Source organism: Coregonus clupeaformis, chromosome 5 (assembly GCF_020615455.1).
Source record: "Coregonus clupeaformis isolate EN_2021a chromosome 5, ASM2061545v1, whole genome shotgun sequence".
NCBI lineage: Eukaryota > Metazoa > Chordata > Actinopteri > Salmoniformes > Salmonidae > Coregonus > Coregonus clupeaformis.
Genome location: NC_059196.1, coordinates 36,527,689 through 36,546,307, shown reverse-complemented (window position 1 = coordinate 36,546,307; position 18,619 = coordinate 36,527,689). Strand labels below are relative to the sequence as shown.

The window sequence follows — 18,619 nt, the reverse complement described above, 5'->3', positions numbered from 1 at the left end:
GCCCTACACACTAACAGGGCCCTACACACTAACAGGGCCCTACACACTAACAGGGCCCCCCTACACACTAACAGGGCCCTACACACTAACAGGGCCCTACACACTAACAGGGCCCTACACACTAACAGGGCCCTACACACTAACAGGGCCCTACACACTAACAGGGCCCCCCTACACACTAACAGGGCCCTACACACTAACAGGGCCCTACACACTAACAGGGCCCTACACACTCACACACTCTGACACTGCAACACACACATAACACACACACACATTTATACTGACTCTACACACACACACACACTCACATACAATCCTCATATATGCTGCTGCTACTCTGTTTATCATATATCCTGATGCCTAGTCCCCTTACCCCTATACATATCTACCTCCATCACTCCAGTATCCCTGCACATTGTTAATATGGTACTGGAACTGACCCTGTATATAGTCACCTGACCCCTATACATATCTACCTCCATCACTCCAGTATCCCTGCACATTGTTAATATGGTACTGGAACTGACCCTGTATATAGTCACCTGACCCCTATACATATCTACCTCCATCACTCCAGTATCCCTTGTCACGCCCTGGCTCTGGGGACTCTAGTATGTTGAGCCAGGGTGTGAGTTTTCATTTGTTTATGTTCTAGTTGTTGTATATCTATGTTGGCCAGGGTGGCTCCCAATCAGAGACGGCTGTAGCTCGTTGTCTCTGATTGGGAGTCATACTTAGGTAGCCGTTAGGCATTCATTATTTGTGGTTTCTTGTTCCGTGTTGGTTTGTTTATGTAACCAGGGACGTCACGTTTTCGTTTTGTTGTTTTGATCGTGTGATCATTCTAATAAATAAAATGTTCGCATTCAACGCTGCGCCTTGGTCCTCCTCTATGAATGACGATCGTGACAGAAGAAACCACCAGAACTGGACCAAGCAGCCTAGTGAGGAGCAGAGTGGGTGGACTTGGCAACAGTGGAGGAAGAGCTTCGACTGGGTCAAGCCGAATGAGGAGCTGAATGGCGGAGATTGTGGCAGAAGGGCGAAAGGCTGGCGAGGGACATGGAGACCTGGTCCACGGGTAGGGGAGACGCCCAGAATTTTTTTAGGGGGGGGCTAACGCCGTGGACGACGGGCCAGCAGGAGACCGCGGCAGAGCGGCCCAGCGGATTGGCAGAGGAGGCCGCCAGGTTACGGGGGCCACTGGTCGAAGAGGGGGTGGAAGATGTAGAGGCACGGCGAGAGGTACTGGCGTGTGTTGCCAGTCCGGTCCGGCCTGTTCCTGATCCCCACGTAGGGCCAGTGGTGTGTGTTCCCAGTACGGTCCGGCCTGTTCCTGCCACTCGCACCAAGTCTACGGTGCGCATCGCCAGCTCGGCCCGGCCCATTCCTGCTCCCCGCACCAAGTCAGTGGTGCGTTTCGTCAGCCCTGTCCGGCCCGTTCCTGCTCTCCGCACCAAGTCTGTGGTGCGTGTCGCCAGCCCAGTCCGGCCCATTCCTGCTCCCCGCACCAAGTCTGTGGTGCGCGTCGCCAGCCCAGTCCGGCCCATTCCTGCTCCCCGCACCAAGTCAGTGGTGCGCGTCGTCAGCCCGGTCCGGCCCGCTCCTGCTCCCCGCACCAAGTCAGTGGTGCGTTTCGTCAGCCCGGCTCGGCCCGCTCCTGCTCCCCACACCAAGCCAGTGGTGTGCGTCGTCAGTCCGGCACGGCCCGTGCCTGTTCCACCGGTGGCGGGTCCGGCACCGGTCAGGTGCTGCGTCACGCCGGAGCTAGAGCAATCCGCTCCACCAGTGTTCAGTTCAGCTCTGGTCAGCAGGGCCAGACCGGACCAGGGGTACTTTGGGGGGTTAGAGAAGGAGTGGGGGTCAGAGAATATCCTCTCCACGGTACCTGGAGAACAGGCCAGCAGCGGAGAATATCCTCTCCACGGTACCTGGAGAGCAGGCCAGCGGCAGAGAATATCCTCTCCACGGTACCTGGAGAGCAGGCCAGCGGTGGAGAATATCCTCTCCACGGTACCTGGAGAGCAGGCCAGCAGCGGAGAATATCCTCTCCATGGTACCTGGAGAGGCCAGCAGCGGAGAATATCCTCTCCACGGTACCTGGAGAGCAGGCCAGCAGCGGAGAATATCCTCTCTATGGTACCTGGAGAGGCCAGCAGCGGAGAATATCCTCTCCATGGTACCTGGAGAGGCCAGCAGCGGAGAATATCCTCTCCACGGTTGCTGAGCCACTGGGGATGCTGAACACCCTTTTGTTCACTCTTGCCAGGCTGGGCAGAGATGCAGTAGTTTTTTTATTTTTCTATATGTAGGCCTAAAGGTTTTTAGGCAAAATAATCAAAACGGAAAGCTTCTTGAACTTGGTAATATGCCAGGCCGATTGGGCCATAACCAATGATGGCCTTTAGTATAGACAATAGAACAAAAATGAACCAAACGTTTGTATATATCTACTGATCCTGGAACTGACCCTGTATATAGCTACTGACCCTGGAACTGTCCCTGTATATAGCTACTGACCCTGGAACTGTCCCTGTATATAGCTACTGACCCTGTAACTGTCCCTGTATATAGCTACTGACCCTGGAACTGTCCCTGGATATAGCTACTGACCCTGGAACTGTCCCTGTATATAGCTACTGACCCTGTAACTGTCCCTGTATATAGCTACTGACCCTGGAACTGTCCCTGGATATAGCTACTGACCCTGGAACTGACCCTGTATATAGCTACTGACCCTGGAACTGACCCTGTATATAGCTACTGACCCTGGAACTGTCCCTGTATATAGCTACTGACCCTGGAACTGACCCTGTATATAGCTACTGACCCTGGAACTGACCCTGTATATAGCTACTGACCCTGGAACTGTCCCTGTAAATAGCTACTGACCCTGGAATTGTATATAGCTACTTACTTTCTTGTGTTCTTCTTATTTTTATATCTCATGTGTTTTTCTTCTACCTTGTTATTTTTAGTACTACATTGATATTGATAACTGCATTGTTGGATTTAGAGCTTGCAAGAAAGGCACTTCCCTCTACTTGTGCACGTGACATTAAACTTCCCTCTACTTGTGCACGTGACATTAAAACTTGAAACTTGATCTCCGGAACTCTCTAAAGTTTGATGTTTTCGTGCCGCTAGAGGACAGTTCAGATGGCTGGCTGATTACCTTTTAGCTTTTCATGATAATCTTTTTGTAAGTTACTTTTCTTAAATTACTAGTAAATATTGTCTGTTTTTATTGTGTTGGAATTGTAAATATTATGAATGTGTATGATTGTGTGCAGGGCTCCCTTGTTAAAAAGGCCTTGGTCTCAATGGGATTTCCCTGTAAAACAAACAACAACTTCAGATTAGTTTTTTAACATTAATAGTGAGTTTCAGTCTCATCATGGGTTGAGATGAGTTGAACTGAGTTTGTAAATAGCAGCTGTGGTTTCGCAGGAGAGAATATGTGTTGTGTGATAACTGTGTTATTCTTCTGTCCTGCAGTCCCCTCTGTGGCCCCAGCTAACGTCAGTGGAGGGAACGGCCGTAGACATGAACTGGTCATCTCCTGGGAGGTAAAGACCTGTTTTAAACCTCTACTCATAGTCCTAAACCACCCTGATCCAACTTTAACCCCACTCCACAACAACACTGTTAACACGTGTCATTTCAGCAAGCCATGACACCCACCATCTCAGATTGTTCTGAAATCATTTCTGTAGTTAGAAACAGATAAGATTAGCATTCCTGCAACATTATTTTGTTGAAATATAATTAGATCTCTGAGATTAAGCTAATTGATTATACCCAATGGTTATATTTAATTAATTATAGTGGTCAGAACATGGTAATATCAGAATGTAGGATGGGACATATACCTAACAACTTCAATGACTAATTTCTCTGAACAGGGAAAAAAAAAACACATCACCAAATTCACTGAGAATACATTACTTAGGATGAAGAAACAATACTCCAAGCCGCACCTCTATACTACTTGTTAGACATAGAGAACTGATACTTTATACTCGTTGTTGGGGAGGGATTGGCGTGGGGGTCTACAGGCCAGACTGCTGGGTGTCTCTCCCTCAGTGGGTGGTAGCAGGCCTGCTGGGTGTCTCTCCCTCAGTGGGTGGTAGCCGTTCCAGCTGGCTCTGTCTGGGTGACTGAGAGAGCATCTCTATTGGTCTACTCAATAGTCTACCAGAGAGGGAGTAGCCGCCACACACACACAGGGAGCAGCCATCTCTCACTACCACTGCTAATGAGACGGCTGTATGAAGCTGCTCCTTTTTAGCCATTCATCCTCCTTATTAACCTACTAGTGACACACACACGTTCATCCTGCTTAATAACCTGACTGAGCCCACTACCATGGCTGCCCTAGTTGCCACCCAGGCCCTGTACTCTGTCAACCCTCCACAGATGATTGAAGAGACAGAGGCAAGACTGTCATGCACATGTACACTCACAAACACACACTCTGTTACGAACCCCGTGGCTCTAAACATCTAGGGTGGATGGACATGAGACCCGTAACATAAATTCATGTAAATTATAAGTGTGGCATGGAATAGTGAGAACAAATAAGACACAACTACCATGAACTACCGTCAAACACAAAGTGTTTATTTATGAACACACGGTAAGGGTTTGGGGAAAAAGGGCTGAGCAGGACCCAAGAAATGAAACAATAGTGTAAAACCCCCTAAACTGATCTAGCCTGCCTAAAGAACCGCTAGGCTACTGCTACCATACAAAAATACAGTGGGTGGTCCGCTCAGGTCTAACTGGTGTTTATAGACAGATTTCTTCCTACGGGTAATGTACGCCCAAGGGCATCTAGCTTAAACCCCCCTTTCCCAAAAAACACACAAAGCTACTAAACAGGGTAATCATCAACTAGCGAGTACACAACACACAGGACACCACCGTGTCCATACTCACATATGGCAAAAAGTCTCTCTCTCTCAACAAACACAAGTCTGGTTTTTATAAAATGGGATGTGTGATTGAACAAACGAATAACAGGTGGTGCAATTAACAGGAATGTTCACTGATTGGTCCAATCAGCAGACACCTCAACGACCACCAATCAGGAACATACAGGACACCTGTGATTAGGGCAGAAAGAGTAGGAACACACAAAAACACAGGATACCTGTATCCGTAACACTCCCACCCTTAAAAGAGCAAACCAAAATGGTTTGCGACACACGTACTATCACAACACCCAAATTCACAAATCATCCTATCGGGATAACAAAAAAAAACCTAGATCATTACACACGAGACAAAGCATCTGCCAACACATTATCTAACCCCTTTTTGTGGCGGATCTCCAAATTATAATTTTGCACGACAAGTGCCCAACGCATAAGGCGTTGGTTCTGGTTGTACATCCGGTGGAGAAAAACTAAGGGGTTATGGTCAGTATACACTACCACTGGTAATGCACTGGAACCAACATAAACTTCAAAGTACTGCAGAGCTAACAACAAAGCTAGAGCTTCTTGTTCAATGGTGGAATAGTTTGTCTGACATTTGTTAAATTTCCGTGAAAAATAACAGACAGGATGGTCCACTCCACTCTGGTCTTGCTGCAGTAGAACAGCACCAGCACCTCTGGCACTTGCATCTACCTCCAGTTTAAACGGCCGCTCAAAATCTGGCGCAGCAAGAACAGGAGTACTACACAAGAGTGCTTTAGCAGTGTTGAAAGCAGTACAACAATCTTCAGACCATACAAATTTTCTCGCCGGACTGAGCAAATCCGTTAATGGAGCAACTACCGCAGAGAAATTTTTACAGAAACTACGGTAGTAGCCAACCATCCCTAAAAAACGGCGTAGCTCTCTTCTGGTGGTAGGTGCGGGAAATGCGTTTATAGCTGAGACCTTGGCCAGTAATACATATTGTGGTTCCAGTGTGTTAGTACAAGGAATTGAAATGGGTTTCGTCCCAGTGCCATTGCACTTTGTGAACGTACACTCTGAGTTAGTCAGTGGATTGTTCAGAGTGGGCGTACGTCCTATGTTGCCAGTAAAAGGTGTGACATTTATAATGGGCAACGATATTGCCGGAGGAAAGGTAATACCCATATTGGAGGTATTGGATAAAAGTGACCAGTCTCTCTCCGAGGAGCTGGCACAGGGGTTATCCAGATGTGTTCCCCGCTTGTGCTGTCACACGTGCTCAAGCACGACAAGTGGGTGAAGTGGTAGATTTGTCAGACACGATTCTATTCAGAGAGTGTGACCCAGAGGATAGTTCGGGTGCTACCTCTGGTAAGCTGGTGCAGTCTGACCAACAGCCCAGAGAAAGGAAGAAGGATGTGGAACTTGTTGCTGAAGCAATACAGTTACCAGTTACTCGTGAGCAGCTGATCGCTAACCAACAGGTTGACATTAGCCTGGCTAAATGTTTTTCTAGTGTTGTCTCAAAAGACGAGCTAAAGAAGAAAAACATGGCATACTTCATTGATGGTAATCTCCTCATGCGTAAATGGACATCCCATGTTGACGCTGGCGGAGATTGGAATGCTGTTTACCAAATAGTGATTCCTACAGCCTTTCGACAAAATGTTTTATCCCTCGCTCATGATCACCAGTGGTCCGGACATCTGGGAGTCACCAAGACTTATGATCGTGTTTTGCGACATTTCTTTTGGCCTGGCTTAAAACAAGATGTGGCTCAGTTCTGTCGGACTTGCCACACCTGTCAAGTAGTTGGGAAACCGAACCAGGTTATTTCCCCCGCGCCTCTTTGTCCCATACCGGCCATAGGTGAACCATTCGAACATGTGATGGTTGATTGTGTTGGACCATTACCAAAAACAAAATCTGGTAACCAGTTTATGTTGACAATTATGTGTGTGGCCACCAGGTACCCAGAGGCCATTCCTCTGCGAAGGATTACTGCTCGGTGGTGAGTAAAGCGTTGATCAAATTCTTCTCAACTTTTGGATTACCTAAGGTGATACAAACTGATCAGGGTACGAATTTCCTTTCTAAACTTTTCAAACAAGTGTTAAAATCCTTGTCAGTTATACACCGTGTGTCAAGCGCATATCACCCAGAGTCTCAGGGTGCGCTTGAACGTTGGCATCAGACCCTGAAGTCTATGCTCCGTAAATATTGCTTGGAATCTGAGAAAGATTGGGATGAGGGAGTTCCTCTAGTGTTGTTTGCTGTCCGTGAGACAGTACAGGAATCCCTAGGGTTCAGCCCAGCTGAACTGGTGTTTGGACACACCATGAGAGGACCTATGAAAGTCCTTAAGGATCAGTTTTTGTCACAAGAGTTGTGTGTGAAAGAAAATGTGTTGGACTACGTTAGTCGCTTTCGTGAGCGCCTACATGCTGCCTGTGCTCTAGCAAAGGAAGCGCTGTCTTCCTCACAGAAACGGATGAAACGACACTATGACACACAGGCTGTTTCTCGTTCACTGCAGCCAGGTGACCGAGTTCTTGTGTTGTTGCCTGTGCCAGGAGCGTCATTGTCAGCACGTTTCGCTGGTCCTTATGTCATTGAAAAGAAACTAACTGAAACTGACTATGTGATACAGACTCCTGATAGAAAACGCCAATCTCGTGTGTGCCACGTTAACATGTTGAAGACATACCACAACAGACCCGTTACTCAGGTAGACAGTCCAGAGAAACTGGCCGAGTCGGCTGTCTCTGTTGCTGCTACGGCTGTAGTGGGAGGTCATGTTAATGATGTGGACGGAGATGGTTTGGAGTTGCGCAATACTCAGCAGCAGTGTGCTAGATTGCCCAATTCAGAGATGCTGCTGTCTCTCCCGTCAAGCCTGATTCATTTAACGGACAGACAGTCAGATGATATTGTGAGACTATTACACAGCTTTCCATGTCTTTTTAATGATGTTCCTACATGTACAAATGTGTTAGAACATGACATTAATGTTGGAAACGCTGCACCTATCAAGCAACATCCTTATCGTGTCAACGTCGCTAAGAGAAAGATAATGAGGGGTGAGGTCGGTTATTTGCTGGAGAATAACCTGGCTATGCCAAGTTCAAGTCCTTGGAGTTCTCCGTGCATTCTGGTTCCTAAACCTGATGGGACATCCAGATTATGTACGGACTATCGGAAAGTCAATGCTGTCACAGTGCCCGACTCGTTCCCGTTACCCAGACTGGATGACTGTATTGATACTGTTGGTGCTGCTACTTATGTAACCAAACTAGATCTTCTAAAAGGTTACTGGCAGGTGCCGTTAACCCCACGTGCCTCCGACATCTCTGCATTTGTGACCCCAGATCACTTCCTACAATATGCTGTCATGGCATTTGGGATGCGGAACGCACCAGCCACTTTCCAACGCCTGGTTAACACAGTATTGGCTGGAGTTCCTAATTGTAGTGCTTACCTTGATGATCTGGTCATTTATTCAACTGAGTGGTCTGATCATGTTAACACTCTAAGGGTAGTGTGTGAACGTCTAGCAACCGCTTCTCTAACCCTGAACTTAGCAAAGTGCGAGTTTGGGAAGGCCACTGTTACTTATCTGGGTAAACAGGTCGGCCATGGTCAGGTGCGCCCTGTAAATGCCAAGGTCTCAGCTATAAACGCATTTCCCGCACCTACCACCAGAAGAGAGCTACGCCGTTTTTTAGGGATGGTTGGCTACTACCGTAGTTTCTGTAAAAATTTCTCTGCGGTAGTTGCTCCATTAACGGATTTGCTCAGTCCGGCGAGAAAATTTGTATGGTCTGAAGATTGTTGTACTGCTTTCAACACTGCTAAAGCACTCTTGTGTAGTACTCCTGTTCTTGCTGCGCCAGATTTTGAGCGGCCGTTTAAACTGGAGGTAGATGCAAGTGCCAGAGGTGCTGGTGCTGTTCTACTGCAGCAAGACCAGAGTGGAGTGGACCATCCTGTCTGTTATTTTTCACGGAAATTTAACAAATGTCAGACAAACTATTCCACCATTGAACAAGAAGCTCTAGCTTTGTTGTTAGCTCTGCAGTACTTTGAAGTTTATGTTGGTTCCAGTGCATTACCAGTGGTAGTGTATACTGACCATAACCCCTTAGTTTTTCTCCACCGGATGTACAACCAGAACCAACGCCTTATGCGTTGGGCACTTGTCGTGCAAAATTATAATTTGGAGATCCGCCACAAAAAAGGGGTTAGATAATGTGTTGGCAGATGCTTTGTCTCGTGTGTAATGATCTAGGTTTTTTTGTTATCCCGGCAGGAGGATTATTGAATTTTGGGTGTTGTGATGAGTACGTGTGTCGCAAACCATTTTGGTTTGCTCTTTTAAGGGTGGGAGTGTTACGGATACAGGTATCCTGTGTTTTTGTGTGTTTCTACTCTTTCTGCCCTAATCACAGGTGTCCTGTATGTTCCTGATTGGTGGTCGTTGAGGTGTCTGCTGATTGGACCAATCAGTGAACATTCCTGTGAATAGCACCACCTGTTACTCGTTTGTTGAATCACACAGCCCATTGTATAAAACCAGACTTGTGTTTGTTGCAAGAGAGAGAGACTTTTTGCCATATGTGAGTATGGACACGGTGGTGTCCTGTGTGTTGTGTACGCACTAAGTTGTTGGTTACCATATTTGGTAACATTATTAGAATTTATTTCTTTACCTGAGTGTGGATACTGTTGTATCTTGTGTACATACTTTATTGCTGAGTACCCTGTTTAGTAGTTTTGGTGTGTTTTTTTGGGAAAAAGGGGGTTTAAGCTAGTTGCCCTTGGGCGTACATTACCCGTAGGAAGAAATCTGTCTATAAACACCAGTTAGACCTGAGCGGACCACCCACTGTATTTTTGTATGACTAGCAGTAGCCTAGCGGTTCTTCAGGCAGGCTAGATCAGTTTAGGGGGTTTTACATTATTGTTTCATTTCTTGGGTCCTGCTCAGCCCCTTTTTCCCAAACCTTTACCGTGTGTTTAGTAATAAACCATTTATGTTTGACGGTAGTTCACGGTTGTTGTGTCATTTTTGGTTCTCGCTGTTCCAGGTTACACTTATAATTTGCATAATTTATGTTACGGGTCTCATGTCCATCCACCCTAGACGTTTAGAGCCACGGGGTTCGTAACATAAAGTGGGGGCTCGTCTGGGATCTATCCCATGCTACTCATGTAAATTAGTAAGTGTCTGGTTCAGTGTTGAGCTTGGCAGCTGTACTACCTGTTTTTTTTGTGTTCAGTAGTCGACGGCTCGTGTTGCTAGTAGGATGGCTACTTTTGAGTTGGAAGCATTTTTGGAAAACCCTACGTGGGAGGTTTTTGAGAATTGCCGTAGAGTGGATCTACAGGTTTTGGCTGACCACTTTTCTGCACCCATACCGAGGGGTTTAGTGAAAGCAGAAGTGAGGAAAGTAGTGTTAGAAATATTGTTGAGCGAGCGAGTGCTTGAGTTACCGCCGCCTGAGTCTGCTGCTCCTGTAGGGGAGGTGGTGGCTGTTCCTGTAAGCCCATCAGTGTCTGAGGACGAGGCTAAGGCTCCGGCCACATTGCCCCGTTATGACCCACTCTCCCCACTGACTGACAGTGATGCCAGGATGGATGTCCGCTCGACACGGCTCCAAATGGAGGCGGAAGAGCGGGCACAAATCAGGCTAGACAAACTGGAAACGCGTAGGCTTGATCAGGAGACGCGTAAGCTAGAGGCAGAGCTGGAAACGCGTAGGCTTGATCAGGAACTGGAGACGCGTAAGATGGAACTGGAGACGCGTAGGCTTGATCAAGAACTGGAGTTGCGTAGAATGGAACTAGAGGCAGAAACAGCGAGGTTAGTCTCTGCTCATACTATGCCTGCTAGTGAGCCATCCTCACCAGCTGGGTCGTCTACTACGTTTGATATTAGTAGGCAGATCACCTTGGTACCTGTGTTCAGGGAGTCAGAGGTTGATTCCTATTTCAGTGTGTTTGAACGGATAGCGGTAGCATTGAAATGGCCCGAAGAGGTATGGTGCCTATTACTTCAGTGTAAACTAACAGGTAAAGCCCAAGAGGTTCTGGCAGCGCTACCTCTTGAAGACAGTTTGAATTATGAAGTGGTCAAAGCTACTGTTCTTCGTGCCTATGAGCTTGTTCCTGAGGCATATCGACAGAGATTTAGGTCTCATAAAAAGTCTCCTACTCAGACTTATGTGGAGTTTGCTAGAGACAAAGGAAATCTGTTTGACAAATGGCACAGTGCTAGTAAGGTAACTGATTTTAACTCTCTACGGGAGTTAATCTTGTTAGAAGAGTTTAAAAATTGTTTACCGGAACGCATTGTAGTTTATCTGAACGAACAGAAAGTATCCTCACTGTCGGAAGCGTCTGTATTGGCAGACGAGTTTGTGTTGACGCATAAGAGCGTGTTTTCGCCTCGTACGGAGAGCAGGGCTGCAGAGTTGCTAACTTTTAGTCCTAGTCGACCAGCAGTACATCCAGCACGCCCCAAAAGATGTGCGTCACTGTTTCTATTGTCATAAGGTGGGACATATAGTTAATGATTGCTTTCTGCTAAAACGCAAACCGGGGATGCCTCAGCACGCCAGACCGCCAACGGGTGTTGGGCTGATTCAGTACGGTTGTAAAGCCGGAATCAAGACAGAAGCCTCATAGTGAATGTGGTTTGAAAGTCCCTGTCCCAGATCACAGTTATGAACCGTTCATTTTTGAGGGGTTTGTTTCTATATCAAATGACGAAGCGTCTCAGCGTCCAGTTAGAATCCTCAGAGATACTGGTGCGGCGCAGTCGTTCATACTCGCTGATGTGTTGCCCTTGTCCAGTAATACATATTGTGGTTCCAGTGTGTTAGTACAAGGAATTGAAATGGGATTTGTCCCAGTGCCATTGCACTTTGTGAACGTACACTCTGAGTTAGTCAGTGGATTGTTCAGAGTGGGCGTACGTCCTATGTTGCCAGTAAAAGGTGTGACATTTATAATGGGCAACGATATTGCCGGAGGAAAGGTGATACCCGTATTGGAGGTATTGGATAAAAGTGACCAGTCTCTCTCCGAGGAGCTGGCACAGGGTTATCCAGATGTGTTCCCCGCTTGTGCTGTCACACGTGCTCAAGCACGACAAGTGGGTGAAGTGATAGATTTGTCGAACACGATTCTATTCAGAGAGTGTGACCCAGAGGATAGTTCGGGTGCTACCTCTGGTAAGCTGGTGCAGTCTGACCAACAGCCCAGAGAAAGGAAGAAGGATGTGGAACTTGTTGCTGAGGCAATACAGTTACCAGTTACTCGTGAGCAGCTGATCGCTAACCAACAGGTTGACATTAGCCTGGCTAAATGTTTTTCTAGTGTTGTCTCAGAGGAAGAGCTAAAGAAGAAAAACATGGCATACTTCATTGATGGTAATCTCCTCATGCGTAAATGGACATCCCATGTTGACGCTGGCGGAGATTGGAATGCTGTTTACCAAATAGTGATTCCTACAGCTTTTCGACAAAATGTTTTATCCCTCGCTCATGATCACCAGTGGTCCGGACATCTGGGAGTCACCAAGACTTATGATCGAGTTTTGCGACATTTCTTTTGGCCTGGCTTAAAACAAGATGTGGCTCAGTTCTGTCGGACTTGCCACACCTGTCAAGTAGTTGGGAAACCGAACCAGGTTATTTCCCCGCGCCTCTTTGTCCCATACCGGCCATAGGTGAACCATTCGAACATGTGATGGTTGATTGTGTTGGACCATTACCAAAAACAAAATCTGGTAACCAGTTTATGTTGACAATTATGTGTGTGGCCACCAGGTACCCAGAGGCCATTCCTCTGCGAAGGATTACTGCTCCAGTGGTGAGTAAAGCGTTGATCAAATTCTTCTCAACTTTTGGATTACCTAGGGTGATACAAACTGATCAGGAGTGCGAATTTCCTTTCTAAACTTTTCAAACAAGTGTTAAAATCCTTGTCAGTTACACACCGTGTGTCAAGCGCATATCACCCAGAGTCTCAGGGTGCGCTTGAACGTTGGCATCAGACCCTGAAGTCTATGCTCCGTAAATATTGCTTGGAATCTGAGAAAGATTGGGATGAGGGAGTTCCTCTAGTGTTGTTTGCTGTCCGTGAGACAGTACAGGAATCCCTAGGGTAGCTAGTAATAGGCACCATACCTCGTCCGGCCATTTCAATGCTACCGCTATACGTTCAAAAACACTGAAATAGGAATCAACCTCTGACTCCCTGAACACAGGTACCAAGGTGATCTGCCTACTAATATCAAACGTAGCAGATGACACAGCTGGTGAGGATGGCTCACTAGCAGGCATAGTATTAGCAGAGACTAACCTCGCTGTTTCTGCCTCTAGTTCCATTTTACTTTTTGCCAGTTCTTGATCAAGCCTACGCGTCTCCAGTTCTTGATCAAGCCTACGCGTCTCCAGTTCTTGATCAAGCCTACGCGTCTCCAGTTCCATCTTACGCGTCTCCTGTTCTATCTTACGCGTCTCCTGTTCTGCCTTACGCGTCTCCTGTTCTGCCTCTAGCTCCAGACGGATCCCAGACGAGCCCCCACTTTATGTTACGAACCCCGTGGCTCTAAACGTCTAGGGTGGATGGACATGAGACTCGTAACATAAAGTGGGGGTTCGTCCGGGATACTATCTATCCCATGCTACTCGTGCAAATTAGTAAGTGTCTGGTTCAGTGTTGAGCTTAGCAGCTGTAACTACCTGTTTTTTTTTGTGTGTGTTCAGTAGTCGACGGCTCGTGTAGTTAGTAGGATGGCTACTTTTGATTTGGAAGCATTTTTGGAAAACCCTACGTGGGAGATTTTTGAGAATTGTCGTAGAGTGGATCTACAGGCTTTGGCTGACCACTTTTCTGTACCCATACCGAGGGGTATAGTGAAAGCAGAAGTTAGGGAAGTAGTGCTAGCGATATTGTTAAACGAGCGAGTGCTTGAGTTACCGCCGCCTGAGTCTGCTGCTCCTGTAGGGGATGTGGTTGATGTTTCTGTAAGCCCATCAGTGTCTGAGGACGAGGCTAAGGCTCCAGCCACATTGCCCCGTTATGACCCACTCTCCCCACTGACTGACAGTGATGCCAGGATCGATGTCCGCTCGACGCGGCTCCAAATGGAGGCGGAAGAGCGGGCACAAATCAGGCAAGACAAGCTGGAGATGCGTAAAATGGAGCTAGAGGCAGAACAGGAGACGCGTAAGGCAGAACAGGAGACGCGTAAGATAGAACAGGAGACGCGTAAGATGGAACTGGAGACGCGTAGGCTTGATCAAGAACTGGAGACGCGTAGGCTTGATCAAGAACTGGAGACGCGTAGGCTTGATCAAGAACTGGCGATGCGTAAAATGGAACTAGAGGCAGAAACAGCGAGGTTAGTCTCTGCTAATACTATGCCTGCTAGTGAGCCATCCTCACCAGCTGTGTCATCTGCTACGTTTGATATTAGTAGGCAGATCACCTTGGTACCTGTGTTCAGGGAGTCAGAGGTTGATTCCTATTTCAGTGTTTTTGAACGTATAGCGGTAGCATTGAAATGGCCCGACGAGGTATGGTGCCTATTACTTCAGTGTAAGCTAACAGGTAAAGCCCAAGAGGTTCTGGCAGCGCTACCTCTTGAAGACAGTTTGAATTATGAGGTGGTCAAAGCTACTGTTCTTCGTGCCTATGAGCTTGTTCCTGAGGCATATCGACAGAGATTTAGGTCTCATAAAAAGTCTCCTACTCAGACTTATGTGGAGTTTGCTAGAGACAAAGGGAAATCTGTTTGACAAATGGCACAGTGCTAGTAAGGTAACTGATTTTAACTCTCTACGGGAGTTAATCTTGTTAGAAGAGTTTAAAAATTGTTTACCGAACGCATTGTAGTTTATCTGAACGAACAGAAAGTATCCTCACTGTCGGAAGCGTCTGTATTGGCAGACGAGTTTGTGTTGGCGCATAAGAGCGTGTTTTCGGCTCGTACGGAGAGCAGGGCTGCGGAGTTGCTAACTTCTAGTCCTAGTCGACCAGCAGTACATCCAGCACGCCCAAAGATGTGCGTCACTGTTTCTATTGTCATAAGGTGGGACATATAGTTAATGATTGCTTTCTGCTAAAACGCAAACCGGGGATGCCTCAGCACGCCAGGCCGCCAACGGGTGTTGGGCTGATTCGTACGGTTGTAAGGCCGGAATCAAGACAGAAGCCTCATAGTGAATGTGGTTTGAAAGTCCCTGTCCCAGATCACAGTTATGAACCGTTCATTTTTGAGGGGTTTGTTTCTATATCAGATGATGAAGCGTCTCAGCGTCCAGTTAGAATCCTCAGAGATACTGGTGCGGCGCAGTCGTTCATACTCGCTGATGTGTTGCCCTTGTCCAGTAATACATATTGTGGTTCCAGTGTGTTAGTACAAGGAATTGAAATGGGTTTTGTCCCAGTGCCATTGCACTTTGTGAACGTACACTCTGAGTTAGTCAGTGGATTGTTCAGAGTTGGCGTACGTCCGATGTTGCCAGTAAAAGGGGTGACCTTTATAATGGGCAACGATATTGCCGGAGGAAAGGTAATACCCATATTGGAGGTATTGGATAAAAGTGACCAGTCTCTCTCCGAGGAGCTGGCACAGGGTTATCCAGATGTGTTCCCCGCTTGTGCTGTCACACGTGCTCAAGCACGACAAGTGGGTGAAGTGGTAGATTTGTCAGACACGATTCTATTCAGAGAGTGTGACCCAGAGGATAGTTCGGGTGCTACCTCTGGTAAGCTGGTGCAGTCTGACCAACAGCCCAGAGAAAGGAAGAAGGAAATGGAACTTGTTGCTGAGGCAATACAGTTACCAGTTACTCGTGAGCAGCTGATCGCTAACCAACAGGTTGACATTAGCCTGGCTAAATGTTTTCTAGTGTTGTCTCAGAGGAGGAGCTAAAGAAGAAAAAACATGGCATACTTCATTGATGGTAATCTCCTCATGCGTAAATGGACATCCCATGTTGACGCTGGCGGAGATTGGAATGCTGTTTACCAAATAGTGATTCCTACAGCCTTTCGACAAAATGTTTTATCCCTCGCTCATGATCACCAGTGGTCCGGACATCTGGGAGTCACCAAGACTTATGATCGAGTTTTGCGACATTTCTTTTGGCCTGGCTTAAAACAAGATGTGGCTCAGTTCTGTCGGACTTGCCACACCTGTCAAGTAGTTGGGAAACCGAACCAGGTTATTTCCCCGCGCCTCTTTGTCCCATACCGGCCATAGGTGAACCATTCGAACATGTGATGGTTGATTGTGTTGGACCATTACCGAAAACAAAATCTGGTAACCAGTTTATGTTGACAATTATGTGTGTGGCCACCAGGTACCCAGAGGCCATTCCTCTGCGAAGGATTACTGCTCCGGTGGTGAGTAAAGCGTTGATCAAATTCTTCTCAACTTTTGGATTACCTAAGGTGATACAAACTGATCAGGGTACGAATTTCCTTTCTAAACTTTTCAAACAAGTGTTAAAATCCTTGTCAGTTACACACCGTGTGTCAAGCGCATATCACCCAGAGTCTCAGGGTGCGCTTGAACGTTGGCATCAGACCCTGAAGTCTATGCTCCGTAAATATTGCTTGGAATCTGAGAAAGATTGGGATGAGGGAGTTCCTCTAGTATTGTTTGCTGTCCGTGAGACAGTACAGGAATCCCTAGGGTTCAGCCCAGCTGAACTGGTGTTTGGACACACCATGAGAGGACCTATGAAAGTCCTTAAGGATCAGTTTTTGTCACAAGAGTTGTGTGTGAAAGAAAATGTGTTGGACTACGTTAGTCGCTTTCGTGAGCGCCTACATGCTGCCTGTGCTCTAGCAAAGGAAGCGCTGTCTTCCTCACAGAAACGGATGAAACGACACTATGACACACAGGCTGTTTCTCGTTCACTGCAGCCAGGTGACCGAGTTCTTGTGTTGTTGCCTGTGCCAGGAGCGTCATTGTCAGCACGTTTCTCTGGTCCTTATGTCATTGAAAAGAAACTAACTGAAACTGACTATGTGATACAGACTCCTGATAGAAAACGCCAATCTCGTGTGTGCCACGTTAACATGTTGAAGACATACCACAACAGACCCGTCACTCAGGTAGACAGTCCAGAGAAACTGGCCGAGTCGGCTGTCTCTGTTGCTGCTACGGCTGTAGTGGGAGGTAATGTTAATGAGGTGGACGGAGATGGTTTGGAGTTGCGCAATACTCAGCAGCAGTGTGCTAGATTGCCCAATTCAGAGATGCTGTTGTCTCTCCCGGCAAGCCTGATTCATTTAACGGACAGACAGTCAGATGATATTGTAAGACTGTTACACAGCTTTCCATGTCTTTTTAATGATGTTCCTACATGTACAAATGTGTTAGAACATGACATTAATGTTGGAAACGCTGCACCTATCAAGCAACATCCTTATCGTGTCAACGTCCGCTAAGAGAAAGATAATGAGGGGTGAGGTCGGTTATTTGCTGGAGAATAACCTGGCTATGCCAAGTTCAAGTCCTTGGAGTTCTCCGTGCATTCTGGTTCCTAAACCTGATGGGACATCCAGATTATGTACGGACTATCGGAAAGTCAATGCTGTCACAGTGCCCGACTCGTTCCCGTTACCCAGACTGGATGACTGTATTGATACTGTTGGTGCTGCTACTTATGTAACCAAACTAGATCTTCTAAAGGTTACTGGCAGGTGCCGTTAACCCCACGTGCCTCCGACATCTCTGCCTTTGTGACCCCAGATCACTTCCTACAATATGCTGTCATGGCATTTGGGATGCGGAACGCACCAGCCACTTTCCAACGCCTGGTTAACACAGTATTGGCTGGAGTTCCTAATTGTAGTGCTTACCTTGATGATCTGGTCATTTATTCAACTGAGTGGTCTGATCATGTTAACACTCTAAGGGTAGTGTGTGAACGTCTAGCAACCGCTTCTCTAACCCTGAACTTAGCAAAGTGCGAGTTTGGGAAGGCCACTGTTACTTATCTGGGTAAACAGGTCGGCCATGGTCAGGTGCGCCCTGTAGATGCCAAGGTCTCAGCTATAAACGCATTTCCCGCACCTACCACCAGAAGAGAGCTACGCCGTTTTTTAGGGATGGTTGGCTACTACCGTAGTTTCTGTAAAAATTTCTCTGCGGTAGTTGCTCCATTAACGGATTTGCTCAGTCCGGCGAGAAAATTTGTATGGTCTGAAGATTGTTGTACTGCTTTCAACACTGCTAAAGCACTCTTGTGTAGTACTCCTGTTCTTGCTGCGCCAGATTTTGAGCGGCCGTTTAAACTGGAGGTAGATGCAAGTGCCAGAGGTGCTGGTGCTGTTCTACTGCAGCAAGACCAGAGTGGAGTGGACCATCCTGTCTGTTATTTTTCACGGAAATTTAACAAATGTCAGACAAACTATTCCACCATTGAACAAGAAGCTCTAGCTTTGTTGTTAGCTCTGCAGTACTTTGAAGTTTATGTTGGTTCCAGTGCATTACCAGTAATAGTGTATACTGACCATAACCCCCTTAGTTTTTCTCCACCGGATGTACAACCAGAACCAACGCCTTATGCGTTGGGCACTTGTCGTGCAAAATTATAATTTGGAGATCCGCCACAAAAAGGGGTTGGATAATGTGTTGGCAGATGCTTTGTCTCGTGTGTAATGATCTAGGTTTTTTT

General features: G+C 47.0%; 1 protein-coding gene across 1 annotated transcript in view; it reads left to right on the top strand.

Moving 5' to 3' along the window:
• cntn5 (contactin 5) overlaps nt 1-18,619 on the top strand; it is a 542,763-nt gene that overhangs the window by 437,621 nt on the left and 86,523 nt on the right. Inside the window, exon 18 of the mRNA XM_041876697.2 lies at nt 3,502-3,572. Coding sequence (XP_041732631.1) covers nt 3,502-3,572 — 71 coding nt within the window. The remainder of the gene's footprint in view (nt 1-3,501; nt 3,573-18,619) is intronic.